Source organism: Macaca fascicularis, chromosome 1 (assembly GCF_037993035.2).
Source record: "Macaca fascicularis isolate 582-1 chromosome 1, T2T-MFA8v1.1".
Taxonomy (NCBI): Eukaryota; Metazoa; Chordata; class Mammalia; order Primates; family Cercopithecidae; genus Macaca; species Macaca fascicularis.
Window position 1 is genome coordinate 134,669,549 of NC_088375.1, and position 17,821 is coordinate 134,687,369.

The 17,821-nt window shown below is 38.3% G+C and overlaps 1 protein-coding gene across 7 annotated transcripts in view; it reads left to right on the forward strand.

Moving 5' to 3' along the window:
* The window catches only part of FRRS1 (ferric chelate reductase 1), a 68,123-nt gene that overhangs the window by 42,724 nt on the left and 7,578 nt on the right, over nucleotides 1-17,821 (forward strand). For 6 of the 7 annotated variants that reach the window (XR_012417317.1, XM_015432318.4, XM_015432315.4 and 3 more), the window contains 5 exons: nucleotides 2,091-2,189; nucleotides 3,199-3,346; nucleotides 12,516-12,629; nucleotides 14,970-15,085; nucleotides 16,936-17,022. Coding sequence is in view for 6 of the 7 variants with exons in the window: in XM_015432318.4 (XP_015287804.3) it covers nucleotides 2,091-2,189; nucleotides 3,199-3,346; nucleotides 12,516-12,629; nucleotides 14,970-15,085; nucleotides 16,936-17,022 (564 nt within the window). In the remaining variant the exon portion in view is untranslated. Of the gene's footprint in view, nucleotides 1-1,453; nucleotides 1,473-2,090; nucleotides 2,190-3,198; nucleotides 3,347-12,515; nucleotides 12,630-14,969; nucleotides 15,086-16,935; nucleotides 17,023-17,821 lie in introns of those variants that run through there. The other variant, XM_074000871.1, reaches the window with a different exon arrangement.

Consider the following 17,821-nt stretch of genomic DNA (forward strand, 5'->3'; position numbering starts at 1 on the left):
CTGCTCTCTATCCCCATCATCTTCTCCATTATTTGGGAGGTCTACTTGTATTGATTTTATTTGCTTTCTTATCCTCAGTTTGCCTCAAATCAATCATTATTTGTATTAATTTTTTTTATGTAACAAAAGAATTTCTATGTCTCATTCATGATATTCTAGAAAACATGCATTGTTTAAATCAGGGTTCAGGCCTAGCATGGTGGCTCACACCTGTAATCTCATCACTTTGGGCAGCTGAGGCAGGAGGATTGCTTAAGCCCAAGATTTCAAGACCAGCCTGGGCAACAGGGCGAGAATCCATCTCTACTTTTTTAAAAAATAAAAAATAAATCAGGGTTCAGAAAACGTTTTCTATAAGGACCAGATAGTAACTATTTTAGAGTTTGTGGGCAATATGGCCTCTGTTGTAGCTACTAAACTCTGTTGTAGTATAAAAGCAGCCATAGATGATATGTATATGAATAAATGTGGCTGTGTTCCAATGAAACATGGACATTGAATTTCAGTTTGATATATTTTCATTTGTCATGAAATATTCTTCTTTTCACCACTTAATTATGTAGAAGTCATTCTTAAACTATGAGCTGTATAGAAACAAGCTCTAGGTTGAATTTGATTTGCAGGCCATAGTTTGTTGACTCCTGGTTTAAGTCATGATTGCTCCAAATTTCTTATCTTGAATTGGGCTAATTCTGATTTTACTGTAATATGTGTAACAGTACATAATTGCTTTGCTAAGAGTATATCCTTGAGAGTTTTCAAAAGTGGAACATTTAAAAATAAAGTTGAATCTGAAACTATAGAAATATGTTAGAATCTAATATTGGAATTTATAACAAGATTTGTTATAACCGGGTAGTCTTGGACCTTGTATAAGGAACTGGATGACTAACCCACATAAAGAACCTTGTTAGATAGTTTATGGAGAAACCAAGTGAAAGACCAAACCATGGACAATAACTTAAAATCAAGATTATTCCTTTGTACCATTGTTTAAATGTACTTTGAAGTTACAGTCTGCTGCTTTTTTTGGTATTCTTTTTCATTCTTTTTTCCCCTATTAATTGACAGTCTGTTTTTTGATTATCACTTTATTTTATTCTATTTTATTTCTATTTTTTGGAGACAAGGTCTCCCTCAGTTGCCCAGGCTGGTGTGCAGTGGCATGATCATGGCACTCTGCAGACTTGACCTTCTGGGCTCAAGTGATTCTCCTGCCTTAGCCTTCTGAGTAGCTGGGACCACAGGCATGCATCACCATGCTTGGCTGATTTTAAAAAAATTTTTTCTAGGACGAAGTCTCACCATATTGCCCAGGCTGATCTCTAACTCCTGGCTTCAAGAAATCCTCCTGCCTTGGCCTCCCAAAGTGCTTGAATTATGGGTGTGAGTCACTATGCCTGGCTTGATTATCACTTTAAAGAATAAGATCTAACTTTCAGAGTTAAGGATTCTTGGAGACTAAAGGATAGGTAAGAGGTAGACTAATTCCTCCTTGAGTACAGGTATTTTTACCTCAGTTATATAGCATTAAATCTATTGAATATGTACACTGTGTAGCAATATTTCTTTACAGTGTCTTCCATTTTAGAAGTTACCAAAAAATATCCAGTACAATGCGGTGTATTTGGTCATTAAAGTGTGTAGGATATAGATGTTTATAAATAAATAAATATCTGGAATATTGGTTATGGTAAGTTAATTGAAAAAAGATAACAGAACTCTGTATTTTCCCATTTGGGAAGGAAAAAATAGGTATAATACAAATAGGTTTGGATGAATATACATGAAAATATTAAAGTGGTGTTCGATTAGTGATGGGTTTATGAACATATAAACGTTATATATCTATCTTAATCTATTATTTTACACTGAAATTCTATTCCTTTTGTATTATAACAAAATTATTTGCAACTCGCAAATTAGACAACCAATTCTCTAGAATTCATAGCATCATTCACGATTCAATAAATTATGTTTTAAAAGCATCAAATAATACTTGGTTTCCTGAGGTACTTTTTTATAAAAAGAAAATAAAATGCTGAAATTCCTTTGAACTTTTTTTTTTCTCATTCACAATTGTTTTTCAGGGTGATGATGATGCATATCTGTGTATTCATGAAGATCAGACTGTGTACATCCAGCCTTCCCATTTAACGGGGCGAAGTCACCCTGTAATGGACTCCAGGGTAGGTGTGAAAATTCTGGAACCTCCACCTGAGACTCGCTTTCCGGCTGTGTGGCTATCACTGGCGTGGCTGTGCTACTAGATCGCCTCCAACCCCCACAGTTACACCTAGCCTGAGCGGGGGCCTGCCAGCAGGGCTCCTCTCGTAATGATCTCTGAGAAACTTTTCTACACTTCAGAAGTTTCTCTTGTAGGAAAACATGAATTCTTGCTTGTGTCACTTCCATCCTTTTGGTTGTTATCTCACAAAAAAGTACTTTGTGGTTTATTAAGATGGTCAGGGCATCAGCTTCCTTTCAAAAGCTTACAGACAGGTTTCTAAGAAGAGGATGACATTAGTGACAAAATTTCTTGACTAGTGAGAAAGAGGAGCACATTTGGCGAAGGCTGGAGATGCCTTGGACAGTTGTCTTAAGTGCCCTTCGTTGGCATGTGTATTGAAGGTGGGCTATTTCTGGTACAAAAGTGTCCTTTTTGCAGGACAGTTGACAAGCAAATGAGCTCTGAAAGAGCAGTAGCTATCACTTAATGACAGAGCAAATGAGCTCTGACTGAGCAGTAGCTGTCATTCAATGACATAACTGTGCACAGCTTTCCCATGGGGCTGACTCCCATGGCTGGTTTGAACTTCTCCCCAGTTACATGTTGCATTTTGGCCCCTAGGGTAGTACTCGTTAACTGTTTTTTTCAGTGTTTTTGATTGTATACTCGTGGCCAGATGGAGTTAGTACATCTGCTAAAATTTCTAACCTAGGTAGAGGAATTGTGGGGTTCTGGCTCAAAGTAAAAATAATATTTTTCCTTTTTGCCAAATGGGATAAAGACAAATAAACTGGGAGAAAATGTTTCTTGTTCTCTTCAAAGCGGAAGTGGAAAAACAATGACACTGCAGACAAAGCATGCACATATGATCTAGAGAAAGGAAACTGAACAGGGCAGGATTTTGATCATATCTTATTTTTAGCAAATCTTTGGAAAGTGCTGAGAAGACCCATTGTGTGTGTTTATAGGATACCCTTGAGGATATGGCTTGGAGGTTGGTGGATGGTGTTATGCAGTGTTCTTTCAGAAGAAACATTACCCTTCCTGGAGTTAAGAATAGATTTGATCTAAACACAAGCTATTATATATTTCTAGCAGATGGTGCAGCTAATGATGGTAAGTATATTGTCAAGCTGTCTTTTCAAGTATTTTCTTTTTCTCTCTTCTTCCCTCTCTTTCCCCCATTTTTGGAAAAACTACTGTAATTGCCCATTTTTAAGGCACACACTTTCCTATAAATGTCAAAATTTGCCAGAAACTGGATAAAGGAAGAAAAATTTTGCTGGAAACAGAGGTAGAGTGTCCACTGTGTTATGAGACAACACTGCTCATGATCAAAATGGCTTCTGATTAGTAAAATGCGTGTGACCAGAAGAACTATAAATACCTAATAAGAAGCCATTTATTTGGGCTTCCCTGAGTGTAGTGATAGTAGATTGACATTGCAGGGGACCTAGAAACGGTACCTTTGGGGTTGTTGCAAGAGATATTGGCTCCTGTGGGGAAACTTGCCCAATATGAATCTCAAATCCTTAGACCTGAGCTTTCTCTAGGGAGGTGGGGAGGGGAAAGAGAGAATAGCTCCTGGACAGCTGAGTAAGCTGCTGTGAGACCTCCCATTGAGGGGAGAATGCCTCCCACTGCCCTGGGTGTGGTATGTTTCCTGTCTCACATCTTTCTACATGACTCTGATGCCAAGTACAGCCTAATGTAGTTTTATGAGTCTGAATCTTTATTCTCAAGAAGGCTACCCTGGTGGATATTGCAACACATATTAATAGGAATAATTCGATTTTGTTTGAGGTCTTGGCTAATGGTTTTTGAGGAACTGCAGGAAACGCCAATGTCGTATTTAATGACTCATCTCTTAGGAGATAACACTGCGCCAGAACTTTGAGAATACAGCCCACTTTGAAAATGGTGAGAAGGTAGATGTCTACAGTAGAGAGACAGGGATGGGGTAAAGGAAAGGAAGAACAGGAAATGTGATACAGGCAAATTGTGAAAAGCCTACAATTCTATCATGTGTTTAAGACTTTTTAATCTTGGTAAAGCAGACTCTCAAAAAGTTTTGAAGCAGGATAAAATATCTGTTTAATGTTAAAATTTAGGAACATTTAAATTAATTAACTTGCTTGTTTTTATTTATTTTTTTAGGTGAAGGAAGAATGCTAAAGGAACATTTTTAGATTTAGATATAGGCGACACATGTAGTTACCTTAGTCAAATCGTTTACTCTTGTTTGTACCAGCAACACCAAATATGGCTTGAAAATAATTTCTTAATATGACTTGATAATGAGTAAAAATTTCTTAATATGAGTAATAATTTCTTAATATGGCTTGATAATGAGTAAAAATTTCTTAATGTGAGTAATAATTTCTTAATATGGCTTGATAATAATGAGTAAAAATTACTCAGTGCTTACTGAATGCGAGTCAGTGGCTAAGCATTTTAGATAGATTCTTCATTTTTATCTTCATAAAATACAAGCTAGAAATGTACTATTATTATTTGGAGGAGGAAATTTGGACTTAGAAAGGTGAAGTAATTTGCCCAGACAAGTAAACGATGCAGTTGGAATTTGGCCTTTAGAGCCTATGTATTCAGTACTTTAGAACATGGGAAATGGGCTGGGTGCCTTGGCGCATGCGTATAATCCCAGCATTTTGAAAGATCAAGACAGGTGGATTGCTTGAGCCCAGGAGTTCCAGACCAGCCTGGGCAACATGGCAAAACCTGGTCTCTATTCAAAAAAAAAAAAAAAAAAAAATTAGCTGGGTGTGGTAGTGTGCACCTGTGGTCCCAGCTACTTGGGAGGTTGAAGTGGAAGGATTGCCTGAGCCCAGGAGGTAGAGGCTGCAGTGAGCTATGATTGCACCACTGCATTCCAGCCTGGGCAACTGAGGGAGACCCTGTCTCAAAAATAAAAAGAACATGGGAAATGTAGGGAATTAACTTTCTTTTTTTTTTTTTTTTGAGACGGAGTCTTGCTCTGTAGCCCGGGCTGGAGTGCAGTGGCCGGATCTCAGCTCACTGCAAGCTCCGCCTCCCGGGTTTGCGCCATTCTCCTGCCTCAGCCTCCTGAGTAGCTGGGACTACAGGCGCCCGCCACCTCGCCCGGCTAGTTTTTTGTATTTTTAGTAGAGATGGGGTTTCACCGTGTTAGCCAGGATGGTCTCGATCTCCTGACCTTGTGATCCGCCCGTCTCGGCCTCCCAAAGTGCTGGGATTACAGGCTTGAGCCACCACGCCCGGCCGGAATTAACTTTCAATAAGGAAAAGGTCAAGTATTTGTGTTTTAAACAGCTACTACTAAAGTGCAGGTGATTGCATTGTTATGATTGCAGCCATCACTTGTTGCATATTACATGTATCTCTTTTATTTCTCACAGAGGCTTTGTATGTAGGTATTTTGTTGCTTTTTTTTAGAGATAAGGAAACTGGGACCTAGTAGGGCCAAGCAACTTGTTCAAAATCAAACAAGTAGCAGCGTCAGAAATTAAACCCAGGTTGCTTCCAATTATAAAAGTTGTATCCTTTTTTAATATCAGACTGCTTCTTTTGGTGTCTGTGTTAGTCCCTTCTCACACTGCTGTAAAGAACTACCAGAGACTGGGTAACTTATGAAGAAAATAGATTTCATTGATTCACAGTTCCACAGCCTGTACAGGAAGCATGGCTGGGGAGGCCTCAGGGAACTTACAATCATGGCAGAAGGCAAGGGGGAAGTAGCCACATCTCACATGGTGACAGGAGAGAGAGAGTGTGAAGGTGGAAGTGCCACACACTTTTAAACAATGAGATCTCCTGAGAACTCGTTCACTTTCACGAGAACAGCAAGGGGGAAGTGTTACCCCATGGTTCAGTCACCTCCCACCAGGCCCTTCCTCCAACACATGGAGATTACAATTCAAAGTGAGATTTGAGAGGGGGCACAGAACCAAACCATATCAGCGCCCAACATGTATAGATGCTTCATAAATGATTATTGATGCAAATGGATTTCTTAAATTGTTAGACGATTTAATGGTTTATACTTTTTAAAGTTTTATACTTAAAATATACTTTAGAGAAAAACCATTTCATTTAAATGGAGGAATTCTGTTGTATAATAAATTTTATATGTGTGGGTATACAGCACACATGTTTCTTCATAGTTTAGCAACGTAGAAATCAGAACATGTTTTCTTTTAAATGATAGTTCTAACACTCCCTCAGAAACACCTAGTTAATGGATGATCCATGTGAAAATAGAGAATTGTTCCCCCTCCCTTGCCAACTGATGTTGCTGTGCTGATGGCATGGGAGGGAGAATCTCTGCCTTGACTTCTCTGTGGTGTTTCTCCAAATGTGGGGCTTAATGTGCTTCAGAACCACCTGGAGTGACTGCTAGCAGTGCAGATTCCTGAACTCCATCTCAGACCCACTGAGTCTCTTTTGTTGGTGCATGGAATCTGCATTTTAATAGGCATCCCAGGTGGTTTTATGTATGCTGTAGTTTGATAACTTACTGCTCTAGGATGGGGTTTTCCCAAGTAAGCTATACACATTGCAAGGCAGGCCAGGGGATACAGGGAACAATACTAGAACTTTGTTTAGATTTACTTTTTGTCATTAAAATTTTAAATATTTTAATATGTTTTATAGTGTACGTCAGGGATCCCCAACTGACAGGTCATGGACTGGTACTGGTCTGTGACCTGTTAGGAACTGGGCCGCACAGCAGGAGGTGAGAGGTGAGCGAGTGAGCATTACTGTCCTGTCTGATCAGCGGTGGCATTAGATTCTCATAGGAGCACGAACCCCATTGTGAACTGCGCATGTCGGGGATCTAGGTTGTGTGCTCCTTATAAGAATCTAGTGCGTTTTGATCTAAGGTGGAACAGTTTCATCCCAAAACCATCCCTCCCCCTCTTCCATGGAAAAATTGTCTCTCTTGGACTGGTCCTTGGTGGCAAAAAGGTTGGGGACTGCTGGTGTACATAAGATATTAATACATATTAATATCTTAATATGTATTAGATATAATAGATATTGATACAATATGTATTAGGTGTAATAGATATTAATACAATATAATGCAATAAACATGAATCTGTTTATTAACAAAAATATACATATATTAGGAGCACAAGCTATTTTTTTTTTTTTTTTTTTTTTTACTGGTAGAGTGAAAAGCACACAAAACAAAACACTCCAATAAACAAACCTGGAGATTGCTATCCCTGGAAATGAATTTTCCAATCTTTTTGTACCAGGGAACAAATGACAGTTATCACATAAATCATTGCCTCTTCTATTACTTAGCTTTATGCATGTGGACCATTTATATATTGAATTCCGCTTAAAAGCAGTAAGACTTTGTAAGGTTTAAACCAATTTTCAAAGCAATCATATAATCTCTGTAACCCATATAAATGTAAAATGTATCCAATTTCAATAAAGTTTCCTAACAGGCTATCCATTTAAAACCTTTTTCTAACTGCTATTTTCTTCATGTTGCTGACATTATCCTGTCTTGGGATAAGCAGTCATGTGAAATACTGACTGTTTAAACTGAAAGATAGAAATCACTTGGGTAATTAAGTAATTCACAATGAGGAAATCTACCAATTTTAATAATTAATGAAGTAGAGACACAGCTATCACATGACCTGTTATTTAAAGAATTTAGGAATACTGTAGGTAACCTATTACTGCCGGTTCTTGCACTAAGCATGAACTCCCTTTGAGCAAGACTACAAAATTATAATGGAGCCACACAATGGAATTCTGAAATCATAATGGACTTCTGCTTTCATGAAGGTTAAGTTCATGCTTAGTTCATGACTCTACAGTGATTCAGAGTTTAAACACATTTTCTTCCAACTTGTCTCTCAGGGTTGTTGGGCTTGGAGTCTCTTTTTCATCACTACCACTCAATGAATGCAGGATTTTTAGCTTCCCCAGTGCCTTTCTTGTCATTTTTGATAGTTTTCTTGATCATTTTCTTTTTGACACTTTTGTAGCTCCTGACAGTTATTGTCTTTTTCTTCTTGACATTCTCTTCTCTAGGCATTCATTACATAAAACTCTTCTTTCTCATTTTCTGCCTTATAACAAGCCATGGTAAAATAGTATTCACTGGATGAGTAACCAGGTGTCCTAACACCATTTTTTTAATAGTCCACATTTTCTCACTGCTTTAAAAGCCTCTTTATCATACATTAAAAGTCTATCAATAAATTGAATTATTTCTAGTGTATCTGTTCTTCTATTGTTACGTTTGTTTGTTCCTGCATTAGTTAGAATTGCTGTTGCTTTATAATAGGTTTGTGAGTTTTGATAGAACATGATACCCCTTCTGGCCTTCTTTTTCAAGAATTTTTGCTTCTTCATGTGTATCTGTTCTTCTAGATAAACTTTAGACCTAATTTGTCGAATTCTTCTTTTATTTGAGACAGGATCTCACTCTGTTGCCCAGGCTGGAGTGCAGTGGTGCAATCACGGCTCACTGAAGCTTGACCTCCCAGGCTCAAGCCATCCTCCCACCTCTGCCTCCCTAGTAGCTGGGACTACAGCCATGTGCCACCATTCTCAGTTAATTTTTTATAGAGATGGGGTCTCGTTATGTTGCCCAGGCTGTCCCAACTCTCTGGCTCAAGCTGATTTATCAAATTCTATTAAAAACCCTGTTGGGGTTATGATTGAAATTGTAATGCAATTTTAGAGCAATTTAGAGAATAACTCTGTGTAATAGTGAGCCTGTCTATGCAGGAACACACTGGGATATTCCATGTATTCCAAACCTGCATATGTCTTTCAATGAAATTTTATGGTTTTCTACGTATCTTCATAGGGCTTATATACATATTTTTGGTTACTTTGTTCCTGTGTATTTTATAGTTCTCTAAAGCAAATTATTATGAATGGGATTGTTTTTCATACGTATTGTAAATATATTGTCATATAGGACAGTTATTTATTATTGAATATTTATCTTAAATTTAAGCCTCCTAATTTTCCAGTTGATTATTTTGGATTTTTCTGGATAAATGTCATATCCTGTGCAAATAATGACAGATTAATAGCCCTCATTTTCTTTCTTGTCTCATTGCATTATTTAGTTCTTGCTGAATAATGTAGAGTGGTAGCAATGAGGTGGCAAGAATTTTTGTGGTTATTGTTGATTTTGATGCAAATGCATCTGATATTCAGTGTTAAATGTCTATTGTATTTTTCTTGTGGATATCCTTTATAGTGTTGAGGAAATATTCTTTTGTTTCTAACTTTACTAAGAATTCATATGACTGTGTGCTGAATTTCATCAAATGTCTTTTGGGCAGTGATTGAGATGGTATTTTATCGTTACTTTAATAGATTTCTGGATGGTGAATGATCCTCACATTCCTGGAATAAACCTTACTTGGTTATGTTTTATTATTCTCTTAGTATATAACTGATTTGATTTACTAATATTTTCTTTAAGCTTTTTACATCTATATTCATAAGTGATTTTGGTTTATGTTGTGACTGCGTGAATGTGTGGGGCGCTTGTGTGAATGTACACATGCGTAGTTTTGATTTCAGGGTTATACTAGACTCATAGAGTAAACTCTAAAAGAGTTTAAATAAAAATAATTTTTAACAGGCGAGGCACAGTGGCTTATGCTGTAATCCAAGCACTTTGAGAGACCGAGCTGGGCAGATCACTTGAGCCCAGGAGTTTGAGACCAGCCTGGGCAACGTGATGAAACCCCATCTCCACAAAAAATACAAAAATTAGCTGGGCGTGGTGGTGTGCGTTTATGGTCCCAGCTACTTCGGAGGTTGAGGTGGGAGGATCTCTGGAGCCTGGGAGGTCAAGGCTGCAATGAATTGTGATTACACCACCGCACTCCAGCCTGGACAACAGAGTGAGATGCTGCCTCAAAAAAAAAAAATAAATAAAATAAAATAAAAAAATAAATAAATAAATAAAATAAAAAAACAAATTAGGGAAAAATTTTACTGGTGTGGTAGAAGTCACCCATATAACAGTCTGGATGTTCGATGGAAATATTTGACTAATTAAAAAGAATTTTTTGGCTGGGCGTGGTGGTTCACACCTGTAATCCCAGCACTTTGGGAGGCCGAGGCAGGTGGATCAGGAGGTCAGGAGCTCAAGACCAATCTGGCCAAGATGGTGAAACCCCGTCTCTACTAAAATCACAAAAATTAGCTGTGTGCAGTGGCAGGCTCCTGTAATCCCAGCTACTCGGGAGGCTGAGGCAGGAGAATGGCATGAACCCGGGCAGCAGAGGTTGCAGTGAGCCAAGATCGTGCCACTGCACTCCAGCCTGGGCGACAGAGTGAGACTCCATCTCAAAAAAAAAAAAAAAAAAGAATTTTTTTATTGTTATTACTTTCCATGGTTACTACTACTTTGGTCAGTTTTTGTAATTCTATATTTCTCCCCCCAAATTCACCCATTTTGTTTAGATTTTGAGATTTTTGGGGGCTGATTTAAAGTTGTATACAGTGTTTTTATATAAAATTGTTTTCCATATTGGCGGCTATGTCACCCTTTAAATTTCCTTTTTTTTTTTTTTTTTTAATTGAGACGGAGTCTTGCTCTGTCTCCCAGGCTAGAGTGCAGTGGTGGGATCTCCGCTCACTGCAACCTCTGCCTCCCAGGTTCAAGCGATTCTCCTGCCTCAGCCTCCTGAGTATCTGGGATTAGAGGTGTCTGCCAGTGCACCTGGCTAATTTTTGCAGTTTTAGCAGAGATGGAGTTTCACCATCTTGGCCAGGCTGGTCTTGAACTTCTGACCTCGTGATCCACCCGCCTCGGCCTCCCAAAATGCTGGAATTACAGGTGTGAGCCACCACACCCAGCCATCCTTTAAATTTCTAACATTATGATGTTTCCTTTCATTGTGTATCAGAGTTGCCAAAAACTCAATGGATTTTAATTATCCTTTTAGAGGATTGACTTTTCTGATTTTTAGCGTTACTAGCTTAAGTTCTACCTTTGTTTTTAATTGATCTTTTTTTTCTGGTTTCCCAGGTTATATTTTGTTACTTTAAATGCACCTTGAATAAAATTATTTCTGTGTGTGTGTGTTAGGAAATGCTTTTAAGATGATAAAAACATTTTTTGAATAGTACCTTGATTGCATCACACATGTTTTGTTATGAAGTGTCTTTATTGTTATACATCTTGATGAAGACATGTGGTTTTAGTTTTAATTTCTTATTTAATCCAAAGGTTATTAAAAAGAGTAGTTTTATAAATATTTAGGTGGACCATTTTCCCCCTAGCTTTTCAATGTTAATTTTTAGTTTTGTTGCATTTTGGGCAAATAATATAACCTGTATCCTTTTATTTCCTTTTGGAAATTATTAAGATGTAGTTTGTGGTCTAATATTTATCATTTGTTTTAGACAAAGTTTCATGTATTTATATTTGTTATATTAAATGTCTTATTTTTGATGCAGCACAGTATTCTAAAAATATGTATGTTCCAAAATTTATTTACTCATTCCCCTAATGATGGCTATTTAGTTAGTGTTTTTTTTTTTTTTTTTTTTTTTGCCAGCATGGAAAACATTGCTGTAAACTTTCCTTACGTATATCTTTGCTAAGATAGATTCCTAGAAAGAACACACACAGATCCACACACATTTGGAATAATTCTATACATTCACTGATTTAATTTTGTACACAATAAATGGTAATATTAAAATAATGTATCCTCAATTTGCTTATGTCACTACTATTTGGAATATTGGTTTGTTAGTTCAAATTGACCATGTGTGAAATAATATATCATAAAATGCTTTTCTTTGTCTTCCAACCATCCTCTTTCCCCCAGCCCAATTTCAGTTAGTTTATTCTAGGATTTTATATGCAGGTGGTGGTCAATGGCTTGTAGATTTTTTAAAAATATGTATTCTTTTTCAATATATTTTTTAACATTTTTCAATGGTTTGTGACCATATTAACAATGTTTATTTTAATTTATTATTTAACTTATCTCTTTATATCACCAATTCTTTTACTATACATTCTCTGTTCCTAGTTCTCATTTTAATTCATCTCTAGGTTGGCTATATTCTTTAACTTTTTTCAGGAAGGCTGTGTGCCCTTGCATGTATCTTTATGTTGCTTTTGCATATGAATGACATCTCTGTTGATATTTAATTATTTTTTATTACCTTAAGAAATTTTGTTGCCATGCCCTGCCCATATCTCAATTCCTTTTTTAATCTGAGGCAGTAATTATTCTTTGTCAGGTTTAATTTTGTTTCTAATTTGCAGGTCGAATTTACAAGCACTCTCAGCAGCCTTTGATTACCTATGAAAAATATGATGTGACAGACTCTCCAAAGAACATAGGAGGATCCCATTCTGTACTCCTTCTGAAGGTTCATGGTAGGTTACATGTGTAACTACTTTGTGGAATCAACTTACCTGCGGACTCAGTGCTGGCTGGATTAGGCATGGTTGTGGGTATAATGTAGCTAATTTTTATAAAGCTTTTTTTTTTTTTTTTTTTGAGATGGAGTCTTCCTCTGTCACCAGGCTGGAGTGCAGTGGCGTGATCTTGGCTCACTGCAACCTCTGCCTCCCAGGTTCAAGAGATTGCCCTGCTTCAGCCTCCAGAGTAGCTGGGACTACAGGCGTGCGCCACCACGCCTAGCTAATTTGTGTAATTTTAGTAGAGATGGGGTTTCACCATGTTGGCCAGGATGGTTTCGATCTCCTGACCTCGTGATCTGCCCACCTCAGCCTCCCAAAGTGCTGGGATTACAGGCGTGACCCACCACGCCTGGCCTATAAAGCTTTTATGTTTAAACAGTAACACTTGCAGGCAGCAGCATCTATTTTTTTTTTTGACACAGCTGTTGGTAAGCATCATCTATCTTAATGTTTGCTAATTTTCATTAAAAATGGAGAGTAGGGCTAATTCAGTGGATTTAACTTTGGCTACACGCTAAAATCACCAGTGGAGTTTTTAAGACATCTATAATTTTGAAAAACTATCCTAGTTGTTTCTAACTGCAGCCAGGGTCAAGTGTTACTGGGTTAATTTAACTTTTATGAGACCTAAATTTTTACCATTTATTAAAATAAATGCTAATAAAAGAATGGCCTGTGATTTTGATTGTTTAATTATTACAGTAGTTTGGTTTCAGAGGTACAATTTTGTTGTTGCATTGATCAACGTGCAAGTATTTCAGAGCATGCAAAGTACTTAGTGCTATACTTAGGCATCATATATAATACCTAAATGAGGAATAGAATGAAGTTGGAAGAACAGTAGCCTAAAAACAAGGCTCTAGGCCATGCACGGTGGCTCATGCCTGTAATCCCAGCACTGTGGGAGGGTATGGTGGGCGGATCACTTGAGGTCAGGAGTTCGAGACCAGCCTGGCCAACATGGCAAAACCCTGTCTCTACTAAACACTTTGTAATCTCAGCAAAAATTAGCCAGGCATGGTGGTGCGCGCCTGTAGTCCCAGCTACTTGGGAGGCTGAGGTAGGAGAATTTCTTTTTTTTTCTTTTTTTTTTTTTTTTGAGACGGAGTCTGGCTCTGTCGCCCAGGCTGGAGTGCAGTGGCCGGATCTCGGCTCACTGCAAGCTCCGCCTCCCGGGTTCACGCCATTCTCCTGCCTCAGCCTCCGGAGTAGCTGGGACTACAGGCGCCCGCCACCTCGCCAGGCTAGTTTTTTGTATTTTGTAGTAGAGATGGGGTTTCACCGTGTTAGCCAGGATGGTCTCGATCTCCTGACCTCGTGATCCACCCGTCTCAGCCTCCCAAAGTGCTGGGATTACAGGCGTGAGCCACCACGCCCGGCCGGTAGGAGAATTTCTTGAACCCAGAAGGTGGAGGTTGCATAGAGCTGAGTTTGCACCACTGCACTCCAGCCTGGGCAACAGAGTGAGACTCCATCCCCCAAAAAACAAAAAACAAAACACCCAAGACTTTTAATATACTCTGGTTCTACAGATGAAAGTTGACTTCATTCGAAAACTAGCCTGGCTTATTGTTAAAAAAGATGGGATTTGAAAGTATGGGAATAGTGTAGTGTACACTAAACTACTGTAAACTCTTAGTGTTTTGGGGGAAACTTTCCTTATTTGGGATATTCCCTGTATATTTTCCAGAGTTATCCATTACAGTAAAGTTTTCCATAAATGCCATCACTGTTAAGCTTGAAAGTAACTTTATTGTTGTTGATTTGCTTCTACTCATGTTGTAGCTCCAGTTTGGTAGTAATTGGATTCCGAAATAATATGCCTATTTGTTTTTCACTGCCTTTTGGAGTGAGATGTGAGAAGCTTTTGAAATAACTGCAGAGGCAGTTATTAGTATAGTGGTTAAGAGCACAGTTACTGAAATCAGATAGGGTTTGTATCCCAACTTTGTAACCTTGGAAGAGCTACTTAATTCTCTATGGCTTTGTTTCCCTATTCAGCAAAACTGGACTAATAGTTATAACTACATCATAGGATTGTTGTAAAGATCAACTAAATTAGTATATGTAAAGCATTTAGAATACTTAGCACATAATAGGAGCTATAGAAGTGTTTGCTGTTCAAAAGAGTAATGGTAGTAAAACTATGATGTGTAGCACCATTTAGGTTGTACTTATGTCAGCTGAATGTATTTGCTGGCTGTTTATGTTTTCTGAGCATTTGGCTTCATCATTTAAGCAACAGCTTGATTAGTTTGTGATGGTCTACTATTACATTTATCTCACTTGTAGGTGCCTTAATGTTTGTGGCATGGATGACTACTGTTAGCATAGGTGTACTGGTTGCCCGGTTCTTCAAACCAGTTTGGTCAAAAGCTTTCTTCCTTGGTGAAGCAGCTTGGTTTCAGGTAGGTGAGGGAAAAAAGTTCAACGCAATTTTCATAGTATTTGAACACTGCAACATGAAAACATATGAAGTATGTGTGTATGTGTATGTTTGTATGTGTGTATGTGTATGTGTTTTGTGGTTACAGATGTAGGTCTGGGATCTTCCTTTTTCCCTTTGGTTTCCTGATCAAGTGAGAGTGGACACAAGGTGCTTGATAGAGACAAGAATACAGACAGTTTTAGGAAGAGTCAGGCTGGACTGGAGAATGTGTCAGGGCCATGTGAGTCCCTTTGTAATATAGACTTTGGGACCCAAATGACCTTTACTTATACCTCTGTTTGTAGAGGGATATGTTGGAAGAGCATTCACCCACTACACTGCACTGAGTAAAGTCAGGCCAAGGAATGCAGAGGAACTGAAGAAAGAAATAGTGGGAGCTTACTGTGCTTCAAAGCAAAGGTCACTCCTCTGGTTGTGGGCCATTGAATGTTGGTTATCTCTAACTCATCACTTGGGATCATCTATCTCCTATATAGGAGGGAACAGAAACTGAACGTGTTCTTTTTCATGCTCTTCCTTCCCGTGAGATGGGGAGGCAGTCTACTAATAGGAACATAGCAAGAGCCAATGAATATCCTTCAAAACAAAGCAAACCAAACCTTATGTTTCATGGGTCATGGAGTATAGATATTTACATATATAGTGGAAAATCAATGAGTTCATGTTGGGTAAGAATGTACCTGCCTGTAGAAAAAAATACTGCTTGTTGGAACAGTTTTGACTTTGTAAGAGGGTATCCTTGACACTTCATATTCATATACATTTGTAGATTGTAAGGTTTACCTTATCTAGCCTCATTTTTCACTATTGCCTGGGAGGGCCAATCTGTTTGATTTGTTCTCAGTACTGCTACATGGCTCACCTTGCTACTTTTCTTTCTCTGCCTGTGGTTTGCTGCCAGGTGACTACTTTCTTGCTTGCACTTGAGTGCCTTTGCTCTCGTGCTCTCTCTCTCTTATCTGCTCATGTGGATATTCCCAGCTCAAAGATTGTGTATTCTCTTTATCAACTCGAATCCTCCAGTGCCTTTAAATTTATGGTGCTGATGATGTGTATATATACACGCGTCATAGTTTTATCTCTATCTCTATCTCCATCCATCCATCCATCCTTCCTTCCTTCCATCCATCCATCCATCCATCCTTCCTTCCTTCCATCCATCCATCCATCCATCCATCCATCCATCCATCCATCCATCTATCCATCCAGCCATCCATCTCCATCCATACACACACTCATACACAGGGTGCCTCCTACTTTCCCCAAGATAGTTTTGGTCTGCACCAGTTATCCTGGCATAATCAATAAACAGTGGCTATTTTCACACTTACTATTCTCCTAATTTGTATCATGAATTACATAGTTCACATATTTTTCTCTTATTGACTCAATTATAACTGAAGCTCCTCAGGAGACAGTATTTTTTGTTTGTTTGTTTCCTTACTATTTCATTGCACCTGTTATAGCACTGTGCTCAATGGTGGAGCTTAATAAATATCTTTGGAAGGAAATGAAAGACTTGGCAAGTAAATATGCTCTGTGTGTGAAATATCCATTCCTGCTGCTCTGTGCAGGTGAAGTCTTAGCATACACTTTTGAATGATGAGAATGGCAACTTAGGGTTTTCTTTAAAGTTTAATTGTATACTAATTTTTTTTTTAACCTGATTACAAACTGTGATTAGATGTCAGTTGAATGCATGCCTTCAGTGAATCTTACCCCATGGTCTTTTCCCTATTTTCCCCATTGTAACACCACCTTTCTCTTACATGGATAAGTGTCTTCTCAATTTGTCATTTTACCTTGCAGGTGCATCGAATGCTCATGTTCACCACAACTGCCCTCACCTGCATTGCTTTTGTTTTGCCATTTATATACAGGGGAGGCTGGAGTAGGGTAAGTATATCTTAAATAGGATGTTTTTATGTAAATCCATTTTACGTCAAAACAGATTGCTGTTTTATTCTCAAATGATGGGTAAAAAGATATTTCTTCATCGATCCCTCTTTCTTTCCCTTTTGAATCATTGGATGGCTCTTTCACATGGTTAGAGGTTGGGGTAGGGTGAGGATGTCAGTACAGATTATTCAGTAATGAAATGTATTTGTAGGCTGCATCATGAGTTATATACATGCTACAGCCTTAGTTAATTTTTCTCACTATAGAGGGATGACAATTCAATGTGTGATGTCTCAGGAAAATGAACAATGTGAGGTGGTTTTCTCTAACTGGTACTATGATGACCACTAAGCTAACATAATTTGGATTTCTACTCTGTACCCAGTGGTTCTCAGTGCTTTATATGTGTTATCTAATTTAAATCTCAGGCTGGGTGTGGTGGTTCACACCTGTCATCCCAGCACTTTGGGAGCTGAAGTGGGAGGATTGCTTGAGCTCAGGAGTTCGAGACCAGCCTAGGCAACATAGCGAGGCCTCATCTCTACATATTTTTATTAAAAAATCTTTTAAATTTCAGATTAGTAGGTATTAATAATAATCCCATGTCACAAATGAAGAAACTGATGCTTATTCCCAAATCTTTATCTCCAGTCCAGACTTCTCCTGTGGCTTGAGACTCACACATCTAGCTCACATTTCATGCAGGACTTTGACTTGCATGTCTAAGACATCAGACTTAACACGTCCAAAATGGGACTCCTGACCATCTTTTCTCCCAGGGCTGCTCCACCCACTG